The 19,684-nt window shown below is 33.8% G+C and overlaps 1 protein-coding gene across 5 annotated transcripts in view; it reads left to right on the top strand.

The window, feature by feature from the left end:
* The window catches only part of GRIA2 (glutamate ionotropic receptor AMPA type subunit 2), a 125,983-nt gene that overhangs the window by 48,114 nt on the left and 58,185 nt on the right, over nucleotides 1-19,684 (top strand). For all 5 annotated transcript variants that reach the window (XM_090288801.1, XM_090288800.1, XM_090288804.1 and 2 more), the window contains exon 3: nucleotides 12,368-12,607. In XM_090288801.1, coding sequence (XP_090144927.1) covers nucleotides 12,368-12,607 — 240 coding nt within the window. The remainder of the gene's footprint in view (nucleotides 1-12,367; nucleotides 12,608-19,684) is intronic.

Genomic DNA, 19,684 nt, shown 5'->3' with positions numbered 1-19,684 from the left:
CCTATGTTCACAGCAGCACTGTTTACAATAGCCAAGGGCTGGGAACAGGCTAAGTGCCCATCAGTGGGTGAGGGGATCAAAAAACTGTGGTACATTTACACAATGGAATACTATGTAGCAGAAAGAAAGAAGGAACTCCTGCCATTTGCAACAACACGGATGGAACTAGAGAGAATTATGCTTAGTGACATAAGCCAGGTGGTGAAAGACAAATAGCATATGATCCCACCTATAAGAAGAACCTAAGAAAACCTAAGGATCAAAACAAACAAACGAGCAAAATAGAACCAGAGGCCTGGAAACAAAGAATAGACAGAGAGCTGTAGAAGGGGAGGAGGGAGGGGGACCAGAGGAAGGAAAGAAGAGGAAGGGACTAGTCAAAGAACATGCATGGATGACTCATAGACATGGACAATGGGTGAGGGGGGTGGGCTGCGTGGAGGGGGACAAAGGGACAAAACTGGGACAACTGTAATAGAATAAACAATAAGGAAATCTAAACAAAATAAAGGAAGGACATTCTGAAAAAAAAAAGATATGTCTATTACATCTTTGGCACTTTGTATGTGGAAATAAAACTATCTAGTGCCATCAATGCTATTTACTGTATCTTAATATTCTTTAATTCTGTGAATTTGTTTCATCTATATGAGTTAACTTACCCTCATATTTTTCAGTTTTAACCTTTGATTTTAAAATATGCTAAAAACTAGTGTCCTTTGAGAAGTAAACTAAGACATTCTCACCAATATTGCTAAATAAAAAATCAGCCAAATCTTTAGCTATGAAATTGGGATAATATTTACTCTATTATCCTGTGATTCTATTATAAGATCAAAGAGATGCTAGATATGAAGTCCTTTTCCAAAGGTAAAGCTTTAGTCATTAATTAATAATTAATGACCTATGTTTTATAATTAATATTCACTTTTGGATGATGCTAAATAGTTTTTAATATTGTGGCATCAATATACCAAATTTCTATTTAATAGAAAAAAATGGAGCTTTCTGGAGAAAAGTGGATCTCAGATTTCTCTAATACAAAAACACCTTGACATTTATCATTTTAACTGTTTGCAAGTGGAATGACCCTGAAGTCACTTGACAGACATAACTTAAAATTCTCCTGAAGATCAAGTTTGAGAGAAATTGATGTTGCATGAAAAGAAGAACTGGGCCAGCTAGCGCACTTAATTAAGTAGTCAGCATTTAGTTCCTAACATAGCTTGCTAGTTTCTTTATTGAGAATTAAAAAAAAAAAAAAAACTAATTAGGGCACTGCAAGTAAAATTAAACTTTTTCTGCTTAGACTCTAGTGGATTTACATTCCATATAATGTGTTTTCTTTTTCTTATTGGATCCTTAGTGAATTTATCCAGGTTCCTTATATGCTCTGCTCTCCAAATCATCCATTATTTATTCAAATCACTTTACTCACTATAGCAGACACATATAACATATTAGAGCAAGCATGCTTACACACAGCACCAAACTCAAGAAATAAAGTATTGCTAATAAGTTTGTAATGCCTGAGTCCCCTCTACTATTGCATGTTGTCAATGTAGCTATTATCTCAAATTTGATGTTCATTATTTCTATAGATTTCATCACGTTTTACCCTTCATACGTTTATTCTAAAAAGAGTGGTTTTTTAACGTTATGCAAGCCATTTATCCATCTCCTGTAATTTGATTTTTCTCTTAATGACAGTAATGAAATAAAAATGAAAACAATTGTTTTCACTGCTGTGTATTAATCCATTAGATATACCATTATATTTGGTGGCTTGTTGAAGGACGCTTTGCTTGTTTGGTAATAAAAAATATGGTCGTGGATATTATACATGATGCCTCCTTATGCGTATGTCTTAGTGTCTCAGGGCATATGCCTAATTAAAGAATAATTAATGTTGTGTAGTTCTTTTCCTCTACAGAATCTTGTCCAAAATGATTATATGAATTTATATATCTGCTATCAGTATGTAAGTTCTTATTTTTATATAATATCAGTTCCTGGTATCATCAGATTTTTCACTTTCGTCAATATGTAGACTTGGTCTTAATGAACATTTCCCCAATTTTTTAGTGTGATTGAGCATTTTAAGATTTTTGTATAAGACTTCTGTTATTGTTTTTAAATAAGAGAGACACATTGATTTGTTGTTCCATTTATTTTGTGCATTCATTGGTTGATTCTTGTATGTGCCCAGCCTGGGGATTAAAACTGAAATCTTGGTGTATCAGGGCAATACTCTCACTAACTGAGCTATGCAGCCAGGGTTGTTTGTCAGATTTTTTTATCTGTAAAATGTGGATAATATTAGGTCCTATATAGATATAATTAGTTTCAAAAAGGTTAATACTTGCAAAACCCTAAATGTAATGCCTTATTTCACAAGGATACAGAAATGTAAGTTGTCATTACTAAAATAGCAGTGCAATATTTTTACATGTTAAATTAATAAAAATTAAAAGGTGGAAAAATATCCACAATTGGTGAAGAACACCAAAATATGAGAGTTTATCTTATTTTGTTAATGAGGATGTGAACTGGTACACTGCATTTGGGTGCTAATTTGATAGCTATATTAACATTTTATTCAGCATAACATCCAAACAAGCAATTTCACTTTTAATAATCAGTCCTGCAGAGATATTAACTCAAGTGCACAAAGATGAAAGTACTGACATATTTGTTGCAGCCTTATTTGTAGCAGCAAAAATTCATGAAAATCTAAACATCTCCGGGAATGTTAATGAGATAATAATATACCCAAACCAGGGAATGCTAGGTAGTAGTTTAAGACAATGAACCAAGTCTGTACCAACATCATAATTTCTTTGTTATGTGTCAGAGCAAGTTTCAGGATGATTGCTCTATGGCCTCATTAATCAAAAATGTAACAAAAACAGAAACCAACAAACACAATCAACTCTAACTAGAACTACAAGTATGTAAACATCATGTCAAATGGTTGTTACCAGGGATTGCCTCTGGGAAGAGGAGTCATCAAAGGGAAATTATACCTTTAAATAATATGCTCATTTAACTTTGTATAAGAGTGTATTCCTGTTATTTTTTAATTGTCAACATCTTATTTATGTTGCTAAGATAAGTGCAAAGGAAAAAAAGTAAGTTCCTAATCATTTCTTGATGGAACTCTGTTGCCACCATTAGTTCTGTCCTTGTTCCTTTAATTGAAGGGGGTATGACCATGAGCCAGGCAGGCTCCTTGGACAATGTTAAAGCAAAATGCCCTGCTCCAGTACCAAACATTCGCCCATAATTTTAGTAGGACCAATGCATCACGTGTGAGAGTCCATTGTGCTGAAGTTAATTTCTCCAGTTTCTTAGAAATTTAGGGATGCATGCTAATCGTCCAGTACCATTTTTAGTACATTTACATAATTATTCATTATGTTATACTTGATTTCCCATTTTGATACACTTACATGAGTTAACATATAAGTGCGGAGGTATCTAAGTGGAAACCCTTTCACTTACCAACAGATGGCATGAGCAGGGAAATTCTATGATAGAAACTCTGAGCCATACACAAACAAGAGGGTTATCAGATCTAACTTGAGAGCATCCAGACAAGCAAGGCAACATAGTTCTTTTTTTAAATGTCACTCAGAAAAAAATGTCTTTTAAGTAAAAATCTTCTATGTATTTGAAAATGTTTCAATTATTTTTTAAAGCAGTTTTTATCACAGAAGCTAAAAATGTTTATTTGTACTAAAATATCATCAGGTCTATATTTTGGAATAAACATAGTCCTTCAACTTTGTACACCCTAATTACATTCAGATTACACCCTAATTACATTAGACATTTCTCTAGGCATCAGGATCAAGAGTGTCTGGAGCTTAAGGAATCCATCATGGACTAAAAATATATGTAAAGATAAAGTAGAAAAGTAAACATTTGAAGGAGGAAACAGGACAAGTGCAAAAGAGAAGACAGATAAAAAAGAAGAAATAAGAAAATGAAGAAAGACTAACCAAACATGAAGACAGTGGTAGAATTTGATTTGCAAAAATGTACTGTATTTCACATAAGTAAGAATACAATGAATAATAGGTATGCACCACCTGCTATTTTGCATAATTTCTGACTTTGACATTTGGCCATCCGTGCCCACGTTTGAGCCCGATGGGACTTCTGAGAGCACCGAGGCGTTTGAAAGCTGTAATTTGCCAGGAGCACACAGCTGGCTGGTGCCACAACGGGGATTAGATGCCAGGCCTCCAGCCATCTCAGCCCGGCACTCTATCCACACACCCAAGTCGCATCAGGGCATGCAGTGTCCAGGACTTACAGAGAGCAAAGTCGAGCTAGAATTTGCAGAGGGTAGAACTATGTGTATTTATGAGGAGGAAATACACAACCAGGGGGTGAAGAATGGGACTATCTTCTGTGAAATAGCATCTTGTATAAACGGAGGTAATTCTCTTTCATGTACGTGTCCAGAGCCCATCGTTAAAATTCACATAAGAGTTATTGCCTATTACCGCCTGTTTTGCTATTGCCTGCTTTTCCAAATGATGAATGAAGCCAGGATAATGTTATAGATTCTTAAAGCTGCATATAATATGGGCAAAAGCAATAAGCTTGTGACATTTCACCTCATTCAGCAAAAGTAACACAAAGGTCAAGAAGGATAAATGTTTGTGAGATGGAAAGAAAAATGTATTACTACAACTTCATTGTCTTCTGAGTGATGATGCATCGCATTTAATATTTGTGTGAAAAATGGAATCAAAATGTATGCAAAGGAGGAGAAGTCATTTATCATGCTAAACGTTTGTGGCAGGGCTATGTGGAATATCATCAGTGAGGCAAGTTATAGAAAATGTCATTGGGGTGAATATTTCTCATTCTTCATGTTTTCTTTGAATCATTTAGTGTGTTGTTCAATAGCTACATACTGTGTGTCTATGCTAGGAACTGTGCTTGGCTCTGAGGAACAACAGTGGACAGAGAAAAGAGTGGGCTTTTGAAGAGAGATGAGTTTTGTGAGAGGTGCTAAGCTGTCATGTCAGCTCTCGAGTGGGAAGCCCTTCTGGTCATTTGATAAGAAAAGAAGGTGCCCCAATAACATATGAACTTTAAAATAATCCTATTAATAAAAGTAGCATAGTTTTACTCCATTTCATTTTGAGAACAGCATATTATATTTACCTAAATATTTTAAGAATAAAAGAATTATAATTCTATTTTTAACATTCTTTCATGTTTTTACAGGGAAACCAAATGTTATATGTATCATATGTTATAACAATTACATTTTTAAAAGAAATAATTGTTGCTTATGATAAGTTTTCAGGCTTGAAAAACTCCATTGACTTAAAGAAATAAGACATTTGAGATTGTGAAAATACCCGAGGATATTTTCAAGTCTACTATGTGTTATTGGGTGTATGACAAAGACAGAGACGTCCCCCTTTCATGCATGTTTCCAGCTGCATCCTGCACTATGTGTTGATCTAATTTCACCTCTCCTGGTACAATTTTTCCACATATAAAATACATTTTTAAAGCTTAAAATAATACAATTTCACAAACATTCCAGATATTGCCTTCTCATAATAATGATTGTGTTTTTTTTTTCCTATTATGAGAACAGACAGAGTAAACTGCACAAGTAATTTTAAACTAACACCAGTAATTTTTCAATATGATAGTTAAGGGAAAAATGCTGTTATGACTTTATTTCAGAAATACTCCAGCATGAACAGAAATGCAACTTATCATAAGGACCTGTTTTATATCTTGTTATACAATTGGTTGAGATTGTGTAGTCAATCAACAAATATTTAATAATATACTTGTGAAAAAATCCTAAATTGGGTATTGCAGAGAATACAAAAATTATGGTTGCAGTTACTATAATTAACACATTTATTTAATGATTTATATTTCCCCAGTACTTATCTATATATTGTATAATTTAAAATTTAAAGTATTCCTCTAAGATGAGCAGGACAGGAATTAAAATCTTCATTCAATAGATTAGGAAACTGAGGCTCAGGCTCGGTGACTCTTATACCAGATGGCCAGGAAAAATTAGAGCTGGGCTTTCAATTCAGGGGTTCTTACTCTCTTCTCACACTGGCCGCTGCTCTCAAAGAGGTTGCAACACCCCGGCATACACACATAATCAAAGACATTGTACTTCAGGTCATGAGGGAGACAAAGGCAGAGTGCTGATGAGGTTCATAACCAGGGAAAGTCATATTCAGTTTATAATAGGCAAGACACCCTTCATGGAAGAATTGATATTTTATTGCATGACATTTATCAAGTGTCTTCTCTGTGCCAACTGTATGATAGGCTACGCATTTAGAGATAAACAGCACTTCGTTCTCTGCTTTCAATTAGCTCAGAAAGGGCCAAGCAAAACAATTATAACTCAGGCTGCAATGCAAAAATGCACATTGCTTTCACATGTAGGAGAGGCGTGTAACTCAGACAACACCAAAGAGATCCCATCTGAGCATCGTCATGTATGCTTTTCTCTAAGCAATAGGAAGACATTGATAGATTTTAATCAGGAGGGCTATATCTGCCATGATAGGAAAGAGATTTATTATAAAGTGGGCTATCTGGGAGATTATTGCAATGATCCAGTCAATACATATTTAAGGTCCCTATTAAGACAATGTGAGCAGCGCTGGGGAGTAGAGATTTGAGGGGTCAAATGGGCTGTATTTGGACATAGTTTATAGGCTGGGAAGGTAGGAAGGGAAGAAGTCAAAGTAGAAGAAAAAAGTAACTTGCCCAACCAATTCCAACTAGTTAATTGCAATACCAGAATTCAATCTCATATTTTAGCCTCTACAACTGTTACATCTAAGGTCAGAGCCCCAAGATCCTTGGATACAGAATAATAACTTTTCTGTAATATTTAATAGTTGAGATTCAAGTTATAGGCTTTTAGATAATGTAAAACAGTGGCATTTTATGTATTTCTATTTTTTTCTTTTTTATTCTAGAAAATTCACACTTCTGGTCTTGAAAGAATCAAATATTTTAATTACAAATCACACTAGCAAATAAATAATATAGAAAATGAAAATACATGATTTAAAAATTAATATTATGTGGTATATTTGTAGTATTTGTACTATATATAACATATAATAAACTTATACTATAAAGTATATACATTATGCTTGGTACACAACTATATACAATATATTTATAGTTATCTATTTTCTCAGTAAATAAATAGATGAAGGGAGACAACTGAAGTGATGGTTCATATTTGGGAAACATTTGCCCAAAATTTGAATTTGACCTTGTGGAAAGGGATGAGAGCACTAAGAGATGGATTGTAAAAGAAATATGAAGAAAAACAATTGGAAGACAGATCCTTGGAGAATGCTTTTTATGTGCTGTGCTTTAGGAAAACTGATACAACAAAAGTATGAATGGAAGGAAGGAGAAAGAGGAGGTGGGGAATAGTTTAGCTTGGCAGGACAAAGGAGAAAGAAAATAAAGGTACTGATGCAAGAAGCGCTTAAGAAGTATACTATATAAGCTTCATGTAAGGAAGGACTTTACCTGTCACTCTTAATGCTGTCTTCCCAACGTCTAAAACATGGCATAGTAAGTTCCCCAAATAAAACAGAGACGGTTATAGATGGCATGAGCAGCACAAGAAAGAGTGATGAATTAATTATTCTAAAAAATAATTATAAAATCAATGATGCTGGAATTGTGATGCCATGAGCTAAAGGGTAAAAAATCAACACAAAGACTCGATTTGGTTTTCTCTCCTCGTCTTTATGGGCTTAGTTGGGATGATAAAGGATTAGACGTTTTCCAGTGAGTGACCCTGGAGGTTGAGAGACAAGCTCTATCAACTCCAGCTAGGAATTGACTATGTCCCTCTCATTTGCTGTGGCATTTTCTAAATCTAACACCATGCTTGTGACTTTAAGTAATTACAATATATATTTTTCAGTAAAACAAGATAATAGGAGACAACTAAATTGACGATGAAGTTTGGGGAAATGTGCATAACAAGTTGAATCTGATCATGTTAAAAGGAATGGGACTACTAAGAGAGTAAAATGAGAAGAAAAACACCTGTAAGACAAATCCCTGAAGAATGCCTTTTTAATTTTTAAAAATCATTTTTATTATAACAGTGTGGCTACAATGAAACCACACTAAGGGGACTAAATGGTAATGGAAAAAAATACAATAAAAAAAGAGTATATCTTTTAAATTTAAGGTGTAAAAGATAAGACAGTTAATGATAATCAGAGGGAGAGGAAAAGTATCAATACAGTATGATTTTATTGGCAGCAATGTATAGAAGGATATGAAAGAGGAAAAGCTAGTAGCAGTAGAGAGAGGGTATTCAAGAAGCAAGTGTTAGATTAACAAATTCAGAGAAGCTAAGAAAGCTTGACCTGATGAAAAGATCGTTGGATTTAGTGAGTAGGAGATCATAACTGACAAAAAATAGAGAAATTTCAATAGTAAAATCTAGGTCAAAGTGAAGAAGGAGCTAAGGTCAGAGGTCTGACAATGGAAGGAGAGAGTTTCTATGGTCTCCGAGGTATTTTGAAGCCAGGAATGCTTGATGGTGGTGCAGCTTCCCCACCAGACTCTGCACTAGCTACAGAGGAGCTACCTCCATTTCTGCATGTGAAGCAACCTATGCCATTCCCCTGAAGTGAATGGCAATTTGTAAATATAAAAAAATGTAAAACAAAAATAAAGCATGCCCTGTCCTCCCCCTGCTTTTCTACTAAATAGCCATGCAGGGTTCTCCAGACTGTACCGAGTGTGCTACATTAGCAGCCCCAATGAGCAGAAAGGCCCAAGAGAAAAAGATGTGCATCGGATGCATCATCAGCACTGTTATTGGCTTATATCACCTGGGCTTATAATAAAAAGTGGAATAATCAGCAAGTTACTTGCACCCCGGAGGTTATCGTTTTGGCAGTTTGACCTAGACTGTCTTTTAAAAGGACTCCTCTTTGCTGAGTTTCTCAAAGTTGATATTAAATATTTAATTAAACTAGAAATCAGTGAGAGTGTCTTTCCCTCCCACTTGCAATCAGTTTTGAGTCTTGAGACATAACTGCAATCTAATATTAATCAACATAATTATTCAGTAATTTATGATGCTGTCTCTCATAGGGTAATTGTACAGGTTAGTAAGCTAGAGGTAAAGCTGAGAGATTTTCTGCTCCTTCCTCTGCTTCAGGAGTTGATGTAGGAAAAGAATGACTGTATATAAAGCACTGGTATTGTTTAACTCATTTTAGAACAATTCTTTAGAATTACATCCAGAGCTTTGACATGTTATTTGGGTAGCCTCAGTGATAGTAAATTTTCCTTCTTTGAGGATGACTGTAGCTTAAGAAAATGGCTTTAAATTTTGGAGGCATTTTTAGTGAATAAGGTAGAGAGCAATACGAGAAATTTCTATTTCTACTCAAAGAAAGAGTAATTCAAAGAAGTACAACTAACTTCCTGTGTAATATGTCAATGTGTCAAGTGTCTGTGTTATACTAAGGAGAACTTCAGTATTAGCATGCAAAAAAAAAAAAAAATTCTTGACTATTTTGGGGATAGAGTGTTAGAAGTATAGCATTAAGTTTTTCCTCTTGAGATGGTCACTACAAACTGAGTAAACAGAATACTGTACCTCAGCTTAAGACAGTGTTCCTTGATAGTAAACCACGATGATATTCTTGTCATGGTTGGAGACGGGGGCAGTGACTGACTGAAGGTGAAGAGGGACATGAGCAACTTTGACCAAGTGGCAGTTAATTGTATATGTTGAAAGCGACATGTAAAAAAAAAAAAGAACTATCTAGACAAACAGAGGATATAGACAAGTGATTGTGTGCCATGTAAAGATAAAGAATAAAGGAAGAGGGCTGAGAGGGTCCAGGGGTAGTCAGGAGAGAAAGGCTTTTGTTATGAAATTATGTTCATTGGAGAATTAGCTGAATTGTCTGGAAAAAAACTGCCTTCTAAGGTAGGGGAATTGTGGTATTTTATGAAGTTTTGTACAGCTTATGCCTGTTTTTGAGCCAAAGCCAGGTTTTTCCAGATGGCATGGTAGCCAGGAGGGCCCTTGACAACTCACTCCCGAGTCTAAAACAAATGGAAAGTAAAAGGTATGTCTCCATATGCATTCAAACAGTGGCATCCATATCAAGCATTCTGCTGAGGCTATGGCTGTTATTCCTATCACAGAAGCTATTTTACTTAAGAGGAGGCCTTGTTAATAAATCATATTGCCTGATAGTCCTATACTATTTAAATGACATATCAACACTGCATGAAATGAAATAAAATAGACCCAGAGAGAATTTTGTAGCAATTTCACCTTTTTCTATGTCATATGGAGTCATCAGTTTTTGAACAAACTTAAGATTTAAGATATACACATCAGTACACATATGCATATATAAAATAAGAACCACCACAAAATTTGCCTAGAAGGGTTTTAACAATGAAAGGACTTTTTCATGTACATGAAAAATGAGCATAGTTAAACACATTAAATGTTATTGTCAACTTCTGTACTCAGGCAAAGACAAAAATTTAAACATAAATAAAAGGCAGGAATCTCATCTTTGTTTTATGTTAAAGTATGAAATAAGTGTAAAGAAATATATTCAATTGTTTTCTGAGATATAGGAGACTATTCCACAGAACACTGGAAATGAAGGAGAAAATTTCAATTGATATATTATACAGATGTAACCAAGAAATCCCAGAAAACTTATATTAGAAAGACAGAAATTACTTGAAGATTAGTAAATATTTAAATGAAAATGGGAATATTTGAAATGGGAAGATTAGTAAATATTTAATGTTTGACACTCAAGCAAATAGCTAATCTTCCTTTCTTTTTCTTTCATATTGTAAAATTACCGCCTATTATGTATTCATTGTCTGAAAACTGGTTACTAGAATCTATATATATTTTAGCTCTAATTTATTAAACAAATCTATTTTTACTAATTCTTAATTATAAAGTAAATTAATTTTTGTGAAAGAAATAAAATAATATTGGTCCTATCCTTTAAAGGGGGTTAATTAATTTAAAAGGATGTTTGATATTATGCTCTGGGCTGTTAGATTATGTTCATGGATAGCTGATTTCTATTCCTTGAATTGAAATGTTACTTGACATTTAAAAATATCAGCAATTTATTTATGCAAAGCCATGTGGCTGACTTAAAATGGTGGCCTTAAAGACTGTGGATAATTTCTATAGGGCACTACAGGGAATCAATTTGGACAAAGTAACCCTTACTTCTCAGAGAGATATGTTCAGATTTGTGTTTCAAATGTCATTTTGACTACATTGCGGGGAATAGAATGAAAGAAGCAAAATTGTATATAGGAGGGGAGTTTGGAAGATATTCCAGTAATCCAAGTGAGAAGAGCAAGGTTATCCCTCAGTTAGGAACATGGACGCTGAATCCAGGTTGCCTGGATTTGAGCACAGCCTCTCTCCCTGCCCAGCTGTGAGAGCTTGGGGAAATCACTTAGTCTCCCTATGTGTCAATTTTCCTATCTGTAATTTCTCATTAATAATAAATGAGTTAATGTACCACAGAACATGCCAGGCAAAAGGCAAGCACAATATAAGTATATGTGGTAGTGAACTAGGATGAGAAGAACAGAAATAGAAATAAGTGGACCACATTTAGGTACTAGAATAAGTGATACTTAGTGATGTTCTGACTATAGGAAATGGGGAAGGTAGTGTCATATGCCATTCACTGAAATACAAACAGTATTAGAGGATAAAAGATTGTGTGAACTATTGGGACTGTCATATTTTTAAAAATACATATATATGTATTTTAAGAATGATAGTCTTATATCCATTTTTTCTTAAATAAGTTTGGGTCATCAGTAGAACTCTTTATAAGCACACTGATCTTCTAGAATAAATGCATCATTAACACAATAAAGCCTTTTTAAAGAATCAATATTATAGAAAACAAACTATTATGAATCCATATAAATACCAGGTAACTATAGTGTGTTCTTATAACTAATGATTTTTACTTGTACTATTTTTTAATGGGGTGGTTCCAAAATATGTTTATACTCACATAGTTTATTAAAAAATAACATAAATATTATCATAATTCTAGAATTATTTTAATCCTTTATTACTCTTTGAATTTCTTAAATAGAGTGCTAAGTAAATAAGTGTTCATATATTTGGTGGGTCATTAATATAAACTATGTTTCTTTTGATTTGTTGATTATTTTATATTTTATATAAAAGGGAATTATGTCTCAAGTAAATCCATGACTGTATACCAATTACAATTATTTATTCTTTTTCTTTTCCCTCTTATTCTAGTCTGCTCCCAGTTTTCAAGAGGAGTCTATGCTATTTTTGGATTTTATGACAAGAAGTCTGTAAACACCATCACATCCTTTTGTGGGACACTCCATGTCTCCTTCATTACGCCCAGCTTCCCAACTGATGGTACACACCCATTTGTCATTCAGATGAGACCTGACCTTAAAGGAGCCCTTCTTAGCTTGATTGAATACTATCAGTGGGACAAGTTTGCATACCTCTATGACAGTGACAGAGGTAAGTGAAAATATCTCTATCTCTTGATATCAGTTCAAATTCAATGCCTACACTTGGCACTTATAGGTGATGTTACAGAGTTACATAACTGTATTAAAGTCCAAGGGTTACATGGCTTAATTTTGCTGTTTAAGTAAAAAAAATGCAAATCAAAACCTGGGAAACATATTTAGAGAGAAAACAAAAAAATGTAAGTGTACAAGTTACAGGTTTAGACTGTACCAGCCCAATGCCCAGTTGTAATGTAGAAAGCACACTGTGGTATCAGCTGTTAAGATTCTATGGTGACTACTGGGCAGAGGGGAGCAAAGGGAAAAAAATTGGAACTATCATAACAACATAACCAATAAAATATACTTAAAAAAAAGATTCTATGGTGATTATATTACTAGCTCAAGGTCAGTAAACTAGATTCCCAGAAGATTGGTAAGTAGAATTTGAATTAATACACAAATAATAACTTCCACAGAAACTTATAAATATTAAATATTTTCACATACAGAAGTTTGACCAGGCAGGTGTAATTATTATTAACGTTGCTTTAAAATGAGATCACTGAATCTCAAGAGAAGATGAAGGACTTGCTCGCAATCCTTCCACACGTGGTCCAGCTGAACACAGATTTTCTGACATCAGACCTATGGTTTTTTCACAATTCTATCTAATTGTTTAAGATGGGATGTCCTTGACTTGCATGCCGATTGGATAGAGTATTGGCTCAATACACAAATCTTTGGGGGGTGGTCCTTTTGAGTGTTTTTTATGTCTTTTGTTGAGAAGTTCAATATTAGCAGACACTTAATATTTACATGTTGTATGGATGGAACTAGAGAGAATTATGCTTAGTGAAATAAGCCAGGCAAAGAAAGAAAAATACCATATGATATCACCTAATACAGGAAACTAAAGAACAACACAAACAAAAGAACTAAATAGAACAATGAGCTGAATAGCAGTCAATAGGGGGGAGGGGGGAGGGAGAGAAGGGGGATAAGTAAGGGAGGGGTTTAGTCAAAGAACGTGTATAAATGACTCATGGACACGGACAACGGGGAGGGATATGATTACGGGAGAAGGGGTGGGCTGGGTGGGGGAGAGAAATAGGGGAAAAATGGGACAACTGTAATTGAAAAACCAAAAATTAAAAATTAAAAAAAATATTTGCATGTTGTAGAATTCCAGATGTCTTAACAATTACTGCATCCATGATTCAGTGTCAGCGAGTCAAGGTACTTCCTAAAATTATATAAACATTTTGTACACAAGTTCATTTATGTATTTTTCTAGAAACAATATCTATAACCAAACTGGAAAGGGTTAAAAAGCATTCCTGTAAGAGTACCTAAGTACTCTTCTTCAGCAGCTTGCTTCCTGGAATATTTAAAGGTTCAAATGAAAAACAGAAGCCTGTTTTGACCAAGATAGGGTATTTTGTTAACCCTCAAGGGCAGACAAGAAGAGAGCCAGCTGCCAGTCAAGTCTCCATTGATCAGTTTGAAGTCATTTGCTGCAGCAGGCCCAACTCAGGAGTGCTCAAGCTAGGAGTCTGATTCTCTGTCCGTCCTCCCAGTCCTGACAATGAGAACACGCAGTGGAAAAATGAGTCAGCATGATACAGGCTGAAAAGTCTGCCTTGTCAACAGCTTTTTTTCCCCGGACTTTGAGAAGGAAGAGATTTGCTCTTCCCATGGGAAATGGGAAACTAAAACACAGAACTATTTAATGTGAATATGGACTCCAATGTGCTGGATAATTCTAAACCATGCTTTTTATTAATGTGATAAGGAGGCTTATAAAACTGAGCCTAATCCTGGTCTTTCCTCTTGCTCTCTGCAGACTCCTTGAGTACCCTGTTATGTTAATAAAACCAGCCTGAAATTGGTAATATTCTCAACACCTCTCACCCTTGCATCCTATTGATGTGATCGCCATCTAAATATATTTTATCCCTAGACACTCTTCTTTTTCATTGTCATGGCTCCAGACCAGGCCACTGTCATGTGCTTATTCCCCCGTCTCTCCATTTCCACACTTGTTTTCCTTTAATTCAGTTCCACAAAGTACCCAGGATTTTTAAATGCTTTTAACTGCTTCTCTGCTCACATCACTCCCTTGCTTAAAACACTTCAGTGGCTTTCAGGTCTTATAGTATCTGATTCCTGACAATTTACTCTCCCATCCTACCCACCCACTAAGCTAAATCCATCTAACTAAATTTCTTTTGCTTCTCAGATGCACCAAACACTTTCACCTCAAATCTCTGCACATATCTCTAATTCTTTCTCCTCTCCCATGCCTGTTTATGTAGCATTTACAGAGATGCATTTCATACTGTTATGCTCTTTCAAAGCAATCTTTTCTTTTCCTAAATAGTACTTACCACAATTTATAATTAATAGTGATATTCATTCTTTGACTCCAAAAATGCTATTAAGCTACTATGTTCCAGGGACTGTTTTAGTCACACAGGCTAAGCATTATGCTTTTTATGTAAGATCTGGCTAAAAGCCCCGGATGGCAATGCCCAGGCAGTACCCAGTACACTGGTGTACAGTTCTTAACTGTACAAACAGTGCTTACGATAATGCTGGGACAGAGCTGATATTCAATCAATAGTGCTAATAAGGGGATGAGTTTAGTCTCTGTGTATTTAAGTTTGAGATGACATTAGAACTTGGATCTTGCTTGCTACATCAAAAGATCAGAAACAGAATTCTCTTTGCTGTTTCACAAAGTTGAAGGTGACATTTTTACTTTAGGGACATACTTTGCCCTCACTGTGCCCTCTATTTGAAATAGAACTTTTGAGAAAATTTAATTAGACAACAGTTGACATAAATAGAAAAGGAGAAACTCTAGTATTTGAGGAGAGAGACTAAAGAAAAGAAAGCTCTGGGAAATGGTCTGGTGAGATGTATAAATTTATAATATGTACTTGTGAAAAGAACTTGAGACATTTAAAATGACTTTATTAATACTTTAGAATTATTAAATAAAATTTAGTGAAATAATCTCGTCATTATAGTATCCAAATTGATTCAAGCTCAAGTGCATTGTTGAGAGAAGAATATTAGAATTATAATATTAAGTAATTACATACTCAAGCCAGAAATGACCTACCATATGGCTACATTGTCAAGTTTTTATCGAATAGCAGTGCATGTTTTAATATGAAGAGTATTACACTGGCCTTTCATCTGAAACTATTTTCAGAGATAAGTGTGTAAAACTGAAAATAGTGACATAAGATTTGACCTTTATGTAGTGTTTTACCTGACCCATGGAAATGGACTTTTTTGCTATCTGATTTTTTTCTTATTATTATCTTAATTTTTATAGATTTGCTATCATATTATATTTATAAAAGTTGATTTATGCATTCTTCACATGACCTGGTTTCTTTCCTTTGGTCCTTAAGCCATTTTTTTTCTTACATCTTGGAAAGCACCTTCTTATTTCAGTGTCGGCATGAATTAAGAATGCAACTATGTTCCCTTTATTCATAGTATGAGTACTTTTAAAAATAAATTTCATGATTTCATCTCTCAACTTATATATCTACATGTTGCAGTTTCAACTGATTTGGACTGTTCTTGACATGGTACTCTCTCCAATTCTAGAATTATATGCTTGTTTATTTCTTTCCAGTGCTTAATAACCTTTACTTTTATGAGAGTTTAAATTTATGTTCTTTTGAACAGCATAGGGCCCAAGCCCGAAAATGGCTCTCCAACACTCTTCCCTGAATATGACCTAGATGAAAAAGCCTTAAGATGTTTCTACGCTTCTTCATTGCACTGATCTTAACAATTAAACTTTCCCTGCATTCAACTATTCATCCAAGTGCTGGGCCACAAGTCCAGGAGAGTGCATCCAATTGTAAACAAAAAAGTACAGAGATGTCCCCGGATCTTTTTACAGGTCATCTTGCATGGTTTCAAGTTTACTGGTGACAAGAGAGCTGAAACTGTTCATTAGGTGCATGGGACCTTTTAGGACTGCCGGCATCTTCACTTTCTCCAAGCCATGTGGCAGTGGCCTGGCAATACTTGATGACCCAGTGCTCTTCCTAAAAGCTGTATCTTATTCCTCCATAGAGGAGCTGGTAGATAGATCTTCAATACATTTTGAACTATAGAGTAATGGGGTTATCTATGTTAATGCTTTAAATACAGAATTATCTTTGAATATACATGTGCTAAATTTGAACCAGGACTTAAACAAAATTTGTTTTTTTATTTATCAGTTAAATATTAATAAGATGAGGTAATACATTTCTATAGTCAGTAGGTAAAACCAGAACTAATGGTTTATATCTTCATGTCTTGGTTTTCATTTTGAACCATACTGTGCTAAAAGGAAACACTGGGATTCCAGTTCCAAAAAGACATCATGCATAGATTAAAAGTTCTTCCAAATTATACTTTTTTTTTCAAATGTTCCTGAGAAAGTAAACAAGGGAAATATATGTTAATCTAATCTAGCCTAGGCATGCTGCCATGGTTTAGTGATCATGAATATTAATTTCTTTGCCTGAAAGATGAATAAGGGCAGTGAATTTTAAATAGAACAAAGAAAATATTTTTAAGAAGAAATATTTGGGCTGAATGAAATATACCTATTTGCAGTAACCATTTTTAATTCTACTCCATTAATGTCCAAACTAAGACATTTGGACTTCACCTGTTTTTAGGCTGATGGATTTTCTATAACTTCTCATAGTTTTATTAACTCTAGCTCAAAATGAGACTGAACTACTGCTACTAATACACTGAGAGAGTTTTGCAGATATTAAAATAGGTTTCTTAATTTTACCCAAACGTCTGAGAATTTCCAAGTTAATTTTAGAACCTTGTAATATTCTTGAGGTTGTTTTAGAAAATATTTTTAATATACTTTTTAGGAAGAAGAGTTAATTTTCTGGATTTTTTTCTTTTGTACATAAACAACTGTGCATTTTATGGTTTTGTTGTTCTAAGTAATTCAGTATTAAGAAATCAGTCTCTGATACAATAACTCAAATATCTTGGTATAGTAATACAGACATAAGAGTTGAATGATTAATATCTGCCATTAGCTTTAAATAAGACAATATTCATATAGAACTCTCATTATTCATGCATGTTTATATTCTGGATTAAAGGATGAATTGTATTTATAAAGATATTTCTATGTTTGTTAATATGAAAGAGAAAGAAGCATATCTCAAGTTATACTTGCTCCTCTAATTAGAATACGGTACCAGGACACCAAGATCATGACTTTCTGTTATATTTTAAGAATTTCATTTCATCCTAATAGTTGTAACATGCATTTTCAGTGATTTTTAACATTTAAAATGATCTGATTTTTTTCCCATTTTTGATCTGGTAATTTTAAAATCACAAGACAATAAAAAACTTTCAATTATGAGGAATAGGGAGATCAAGCTGAGAGAGTTTGAGAGGGTTAGTTACTATTATTGGAAAAAGAAATCTAAGAATATGAATTACTAAACATGGCCAGCAGTCTCTTCAAATCGTGAGTCAGATCATGCCATGGTTTGTGATTTACATGTGCTTTCCTTAGGAGATGACTTACTATTATGATTCAGTGTCTTCTGATGAAACTAAATTTATCAAGTCTGATGTACGCTGTTTGAGCAATTTAGCTTCTCAATAAGTGGATTTTTTTTGTCAGTTTCATAGGTTGCAAAATATCAATTCTGAGAGTTTTAATAACAGAATTCACACCAACTGAGTTACTTTTGACACATAGAATAAATGAGTCTGAAATTCAGCCATTTCTTTAAATAAATTCTTATTGATTTTATAACTCATTTTCTTTGACAAGATGAGCTGCCAATAAATATTAGGTTTAAAAATATCACTTGATAAAATCCGTTTACAAATGGTCATTTATATTTAAATTTTCTTGTAACATACTAAAAGAACAGAAAGTCAAGAACATCACCACTTGAAACTTATTTTAGTATGTGGTAAAGTTCATAATTAAATAACAAAGAAATAAAACAGTTTCTTATCTGGAAGAAAGGAAGTCCACGTGTAAGTGCTGGGTGATAATACCTGGATAGCATACAGAACCTCATCCATGCAGGCAACATTTTTAAGGAGATGATAAGAAAATGTTGCATAATGATTGGAATTTGGAAAAGGAAAACCTAGACAGTAGAAGAGGTTTAGAAAAATTAGCCCTTCTTCCCACTTGGAAAGAAACTGGATAGATTTCATAACTATTTTCAAACACATTTGTAGCTGTTGAATTGATCATGACGACCAGCTGTGCATTCTCTCTTCACTGATGAAAAACAGGAAAAAGATTTGAATTGTATCATAGAAAGATTTAATGTACCTACAGTGAATCATAGGTGATCTGTGAAGTTTGGAAAAGATGTTTTTAACATTAATAGATTTTTTACAATGGCATGTTATTGCCGTTTAAATATTCCCTTGAGAAATGGTTTATATTTTTTGTTACATAACTGGATAGAGGAAACCAATTTTGTTGTTTTACCAAAAAAAATCACTTTAAGTTCAGTTTATGGTTCAACTCCAAATTGAAATAAAAGTAATTTATTTTAAATTTTCATTATGAAATATTTTAAATAACAAAATAGAGAAGATAATATAAAAAACCTCCAAGGACTCTTAACACAGCTTTATTAATGACAAAAATATAAGGGATCTTATTTTATTTATATCTGTCGGTCCTTCAAAATTATTTTAAAGTCAATACCTGACATCATGTCATTTCATCTGTAGATATTTCAGTATGTATCCTGAAAAAAAGAAATTCTCTTTTTTAAACATAACCACAATATTATCATATATAAGCAACAGTAATTTATTAGTATCTTCATCCATTTTTTTACACTTTGCTTGAATCAGGATAAATGTAAGGTCTATATATCATAATTGCTTAAGATATCTTTTAAGGTTTTTATAATGTAATGCAGAGTTATTCACTGCTTGAATTTTGATGATTACAACATTATGGTATTTAACATATTATTCTTTGCTATTTATTTCTTATAAATTTGTAGTTTTGTCCTGACCAGGGGCTTGGTTGGTTGCAGCA

Source organism: Furipterus horrens, unplaced genomic scaffold (genome assembly GCF_987537825.1).
Source record: "Furipterus horrens unplaced genomic scaffold, mFurHor1.1.pri manual_scaffold_10, whole genome shotgun sequence".
NCBI classification, from domain to species: domain Eukaryota; kingdom Metazoa; phylum Chordata; class Mammalia; order Chiroptera; family Furipteridae; genus Furipterus; species Furipterus horrens.
Note: the sequence above shows the minus strand (reverse complement) of the source record. Positions and strands in the feature narration are given on the sequence as shown.